The sequence below is a fragment of the Mus caroli genome, unplaced genomic scaffold (genome assembly GCF_978045245.1).
Source record: "Mus caroli unplaced genomic scaffold, Mus_caroli_1 scaffold_5, whole genome shotgun sequence".
Lineage (NCBI taxonomy): Eukaryota > Metazoa > Chordata > Mammalia > Rodentia > Muridae > Mus > Mus caroli.
In genome coordinates this window covers 149,857,106-149,863,346 of record NW_028227260.1, presented here as the reverse complement: position 1 = coordinate 149,863,346, position 6,241 = coordinate 149,857,106, and the positions used below count along the sequence as shown (strand labels likewise).

At 45.4% G+C, this 6,241-nt stretch overlaps 1 protein-coding gene across 1 annotated transcript in view; it reads left to right on the top strand.

Annotated features, from left to right (window-relative positions):
• Positions 1 to 545: 545 nt before the first annotated feature.
• The window catches only part of Lancl3 (LanC like family member 3), a 125,513-nt gene continuing 119,817 nt past the window's right edge, over positions 546 to 6,241 (top strand). The window contains exon 1 of the mRNA XM_021153891.3: positions 546 to 1,803. Coding sequence (XP_021009550.1) covers positions 1,231 to 1,803 — 573 coding nt within the window. The 5' untranslated portion in view covers positions 546 to 1,230. The remainder of the gene's footprint in view (positions 1,804 to 6,241) is intronic.

Below are 6,241 nucleotides of genomic sequence, written 5' to 3'. Positions count from 1 at the left end.
CCTAAACATAAGGAAGAAAAGTAGCATATGTGTTTTGTTTTCTGTCTTTTCCACTCAGGTGGAACCTTAAGCAGTCTGGGAACTTGTGTAGTTACTCTATTATTAAGTTTCAAAGCACAAAAGAGAGCAGAATGGGAATAATCTCTGTGAAGGATAAACAGGAGGGACAGCTTTATCCGTGTACTAACTAGCTAATGCTCTAAAGATGTTTATTAGTCTCTTTCTAATTCCATGAGGGATCAGTGAAAGAAGAGAGCAGGGGTAGGTGGAGGTAGGGGAGTTTCCACTCTCTTCCAAAATGTAGTGTGGTTCTTTGGGTTTTTAATTCCTGTGTACGCCAAGCAAAATAACAGAGTAGGAGACAAACACCAAGAACTTCTTCCTTTAAAAACATAAAGCATGCTACACCCCCCTGCCCCCCCCCCCCACACACACAGTGCTGCTGCTCTTGATACTGAGACACTTTAAATGAAAACGCCACTGTGACCGAGCTTGAAAGATGATGCCCAGTTGTCAGTTCTCTGGGACTTTAGTTCAGAGGCGTCACAAACTTAACTGAGGATGCTTATAACCTAGGTCTCTTGGTATATACTCTGACTTTCTATTCAGTTAAGTCTGAGACGAAACACCCGGTGCTGCGTTGGTCTTTTTTCTTTTTCTTTCAATGCCGCTTCCAGGTGCTGCTGGCACCGAACTGAGGCAAAGACTCTGAGGACACAGGGGACTGGAAGTCATCACCTCTGCTGCCAGGTGTGCTAACGGCCAGCCTCAGCATTCCTGATCGGTGCCCTGCACGTCCCAGGCCTTCTGCAGGGAGGGGAGGAGCCGAGGGCGGAGCGGGAGGAGTGGCGCGGCCCCGCGTGGGTCCTGCCTGAAGAGATCACCTCGGCCCCTTGGAGAGCCTCAGAGCTGCGGCAGCGCAAGAGGGGGCGGTTTGGAGAGGGCGCGGCTTCTGGGAGGGGAACGTGTGACACGCATTCCCAGTGCTGCCTCGGGCCATCCCGGAGCCTCGCAGCTCGTTGTCCCACTTGGCCACTGGCTCCGTGATCCCTCCTTGCGCCTGCCTCGTCTTGTCACCTCCCGTCTCACCCTCCTCGCTCCATCCTCCACCACCTCATCCACAGCCATCTGAGCGAGCGCGCCTCTGAGAGCAGGAGGTACTGCTCCGGGCTTCAGGGCGCGCCCTCCAAAGGTCCCCAGCTCGGCATTCGGGACCCCGCGGGCGACAGCATGGACACCAAGCGCTGCTTCGCCAACCGCTTCGATGACTACCAGGGCAGCCTGCTGGCGGGCCAGTGCGAGGAGGCAGTGGCGCCCTTGGTCACCTCCACCATCGAACGCATTCTTCAGGAGCTGCCCCCACTCGGGGGCGGCGCTGAGGCTCGGGGGGCGACAGGCGCAGGCAGCAGCTGCCAGGGGGGTCTGTACAGCGGCGTGGCCGGAGTGGCCTACATGCTCTACCACGTCTCCCAGAGCCCGCTTTTCGCCGCCGCCCGGGAGCGCTACCTGCGCTTCGCCAAGCGCCTCATCGACGCGTGCCTCCGCGCCGAGGAGTGGGGCGAGACGGACGCGGACACCCGCGCTGCCTTTCTGCTCGGGGGCGCGGGCGTGTATGCGGTGGCCACGCTGGTCTACCACGCCCTGGGCCGCCCCGACTACGTGCAGCCCCTCGGCAAGTTCCGGGCTCTGTGCGCCGTCTGCGCGCCGGTCTCCTTCCTGGACTGTGGCTCCGACGAGCTGTTCGTGGGTCGCGCCGGCTACCTGTGCGCCGCGCTCGTGCTCAAGCAGAAGCTCGCCCAGGAGGTAAGACGCAATCCCGGCCGCCGGAGGGCGCTCGCCCGCTGCCCGCGCCCGCGGGGTCCTGCTTGCCTGGACTCCTCGACGCCTGCAGCACCGCCCTGCACTCCTGGCTCTTCTTTGTTACTTCTTTGTGCGCTGTGCTTGTCCCCCCCACCCCCCGCCCGTGTTTCTCTCTCTCTCTCTCTCTCTCTCTCTCTCTCTCTCTCTCTCTCTCTCTCTCTCTCTCTCTCTCTCTCTCTCTCTCTCTCTCTCTCCCTCCCCCCTCTCCCTTTCTTTCTCTCTCTTCCTCTCCCGGCTCTTTTGTTGGATTACCTGGCTTTTTGCCTTACTCCTGTTTTGTTTTGTTCTGTTTTGTTTTTGCAGTGAAGTTTGTGGCATCACTCCAGATCCCTCTTCGCCCCATAGCTTTTTAGGGGTTGACCTTGTGGCCCTTAAAAGTGAATGTTTAAAAACAAGGGGGGAGGGTAGTTATTTTCTTTCTGTTGAACTGTGCTAGCAAGAATGCCCTTGAACATTAGAGTCTTAAAAAAGTAATGAAACTTGTAGGGAGTGATGTGCAGGAAAGTTGCATTTGGACTCCTGGGCCTGTAACCAATAGTAAGCTGGCTGTGTATAGGTCTGATGTGTATACTGTATTATTTACTATTAAATTCACCCTGTGACTCATAATGCATGTGTATCTGATGCGAGTGTGCTCTTTTAAAATAACTATAGTGTAGATAAAAATATACTCACTTTGATCAAATGCGTTTTTTAAATCCATCTTAAAATCAGTACTTAGGCTGACCCTTTGGTCACAGCCCTTGTGATAGGCAGCTTTAGATGAATAGCTTTTTCAGGAACTCCTTCAAGACAGTTTAATCTCTCTCTCTCTCTCTCCACACACACACACACACACACACACACACACACACAAAATGTTTTTTTCAGAATTGCCTTTGAATATAGGATGCTGATATTAGGAAAAACTGTGCCAATTCCCGTGGCATTGAGGGAATTAAAATATAAATAAATAAAGCTATGAAGCATCATAGTAACTAGAACTGAAAGAGAAGCACTTTCATTCATAATCTACTGGAACAAATGCAGTGTTCTAGGGAGGAAGTGACACATTTAACTTGGCTTGATATAGTGAAAAAGACATTTGAAGAAAAAAAGAGAAAGGCATATGAAGCGACTTAAATGTATAATTAGCTGAGATAAACAGTGCACGAACAGACTTGATTTTTTTTTTTTAATTTACAGCAGGTGAAGTTGATTCAAGTGAAGAAAAAAATTGCTAAAGGATGCATTAAGCTAGCAGGGCAGCAAAGGGCCATGTGACAAAGTTGTCTTGAAATAGTTGGCTCTGCTTCTGAGTCATTGTTATCTGCTAGCTGTTTCCCAAGGGCCCTTCCTGCTGTATACAACCATTTAGAAGGCCACTAAGAGATTTACATATCATTTGCATTACATTTGCATCTGCTGCCCAAACCTTGCAGTCCTATGGTAGGCAATTAAAAACAAAACAAAACAAAAAACAACAAAAAACCCCACATTTTCCCTTAGTTGCTTTCCTTAAGCCTGTTTCTTCTTTTGCCCATGCCTTTGAGTATTTTCTCCATAATGGAATGGCAGAATGAAAAGTCAACCCAAAGACCAGGGGGACTCTAACAGAATCCAGTGGTCCAAAACCAGTTTAGATGTAGCCCGGCACCACAAAAACATTTAAGATCGTTCTTCTGCCTTCCTGTCGAACTATATCTTTTTGTTCTAATCAAATTGAGCTTGTCTGGCTGCTCCCAGGAGATGGAGCAAGAGCACATGCTCCTAAGATTTTGAAAGAATAGCTTTTAATTTGTTAGATCCCATACTACTAGTGCTGGCCTAAGCTTCAATAATCCAAGAAATTCAGGCTTTGAATGTGTAGGGCAGGGACTGGCACATCTTCCCCTCCCTAACTCCTTGCCAGCAAACAGCTTTGATCCATGAACCTTGATTAAATTGAATTTCTAACTCGTGTGTCATTTTTCTATAAATAATCTGTCATTGTGTCTCAGCATCTTTTTTATTTCATTCAATGTCATTTACATTCACCTTCCTCTGTCATTTCCCATAGTTATCACCCTAGTTTAGATCCTTCTCACATTATTTGACACATCTGTGCCACGTAATAAGTAATGGAATGAATGAATCACTCTGAGCCAGGGTGGGTTTTTTTTTTCCCTCACTAAAGCACTCATCTGCCTTTTTTTAAAAGCTAGCTTCTTAAAGACACTTTTCATTATGTCACTGTCCTGCTCAGCATCCTTCAGTGATTGCCTTCCATCCAGTGGCTTCCCATTGTGTACTTAAAACTGTGACACTTAACATGTCCGAGAAAGCCTCCCATGATCAGGCCCACCTGACTCCTTCCTCAGTGTTCAGCAGTCGCACTAGCCTTCTGTTGTTTTCGACATTGTCTTGTCTCGGGGTTTTTGTACTCTCTGTTCTCCCTGCCTGGAACACTTTCTCCAGATATTTTTACAGCTAGCTCCATGTCCTTGGCTAGGCCTTTACGTCCTTGCTGAGGCATTTCCTGCCAGCACTATTTAGAGTTGCCCTCCTTCCCTTCTTGATTTTACTCAGTCTGTTTATTTGTGTCTTTACTAATTAGACTATAAATTCCATAGCATGGACATCTTTGTATCTTGCTGTAGCATCAGTATTAACATAGTGCCCAGCACGTGTATATACACAAGTTTTCTTCTGTGCTGTTGCAAATGTTGTCTGAGAACTACATGGCTTGCATTGCCAACTTACCTTTAAAATGGCATCTGGTTTATCAGTATTTTCCCTTATGCTAGAGTTTCTGGTGCTATGTTTAAAGAAAGCATTTCCTACTTTTGGATCCCCAGTTATCTGTTGAATGAATGAATTGAATGAATTATAGGTTCCTACACATTTTTCTTCAAATCAAACTGACCCACGAGATCAGTACTTTTCAAAAATTTATTTTACATGGGAAGCACTTGAAGATCTTGTCAACAAAATACAGGAAAATTGTCATAAATATTATGAATATACAGTAAAATATAGGGAAAAATTCTGATGCAGCCTTGAGATACAATCTGATAGTCAGCATATCTAACAAGTCCCAAGGTGAGACTGATGCGGTTGATTCATAGATCACAATTTGGATTATAATATGATTCTGTGTGGGTTTGGCTATCTCTCCTGTCATGTCTATTTATTCATGCTCTAACAGTTTGTTGTGTGAAGCTTGGTGTATTGATTTATGGGACTGTAATTTAGAATGTTCATTACAATATAATACTGTGCTTTTATTATAAAGTCCCACAGAGGAATCTGTCTCAGGATGTAGAAACAAATAATTGTGTTCTTTCTCACAATTGATAGAATCAATGTAGTCTTTGAAACATGTCTTGTGACTGTTGGCTACCAGAAAGCAGAAGGACCAAATTTGGACTTCGTGCCTGAGAATACAATGCTTTATATATTTTCATACATCAGCACTTACCTCTAGGTTGATGTAATTGGTTCCATCCTTAGAGTCCTCTTCTACCTTTCACCTTAAAATTTCCATTTGTGTTGATTAAATTGAGAAAGGTTTAAAATGTGTCATATGCAGAGAGAAAGAAACGTAGACACTCATTGAATTATTCCACCTACATGACATGTTCCAGCGAATTCATCCCTCCTAGAAACACTTAAGACAAGTGCGTTTGAAGTGTATAAGGCACATCACCTTATACAGTGGGTTACTGAAGTTCCAAGAAACCATGCCACGAACACTTGCAGTCAGCCTGTTCTGCCTTCTACTCATTGGTGGAGAATAAGGAGAGAATGGTAAGGGGATTAAAGGAGATCTAGGATACCAATTAAAATAACTTTGTCACTTGATGATCCTGGACACATCAAATGTATGAACCTTGGCTTTCACATTTACAATTGGATTAATATGAAATTAAATCAAGACAAAGGGACTGTTTTGGAAGTTGCTGTGACAGACTAGATAAAATGCTTGGCACATAGTAGCTGTTTAATAAAAGTAATGTTATCCCTTTCTGCTCCTACTACCAAATAATCCAGTGTAATTCTGAATATCAGTTAGAAAAACTACATTCCCTACAGGATTTGATCAAATAAGCTGAGCCTTACAAAACACTTTTTCATTGAACTTTTCTGCATTTTATTCATTCATTCAATGAGTCTGTTTTTTCTGTTGTTTCACCAAGCACCGTGGTAGATTCTGGAATTTTGCAGTGAGCAAAACCAATAACCTGATTTGATAGAAATGATCTGAAGGAAGTATCAAGGAAGAAAGGGAAAGGAGTGGTCAGGTTAGAGAAGGCAGAAGTGCTCTTTGGGAATGGATGGGAGGGAGGCTGCTTTGTGAGGGCTCTCAAAACTGGAGCATGAAAATCAAGTGGCTGTCCTAAGAGCAACCATTCTGGCAGAG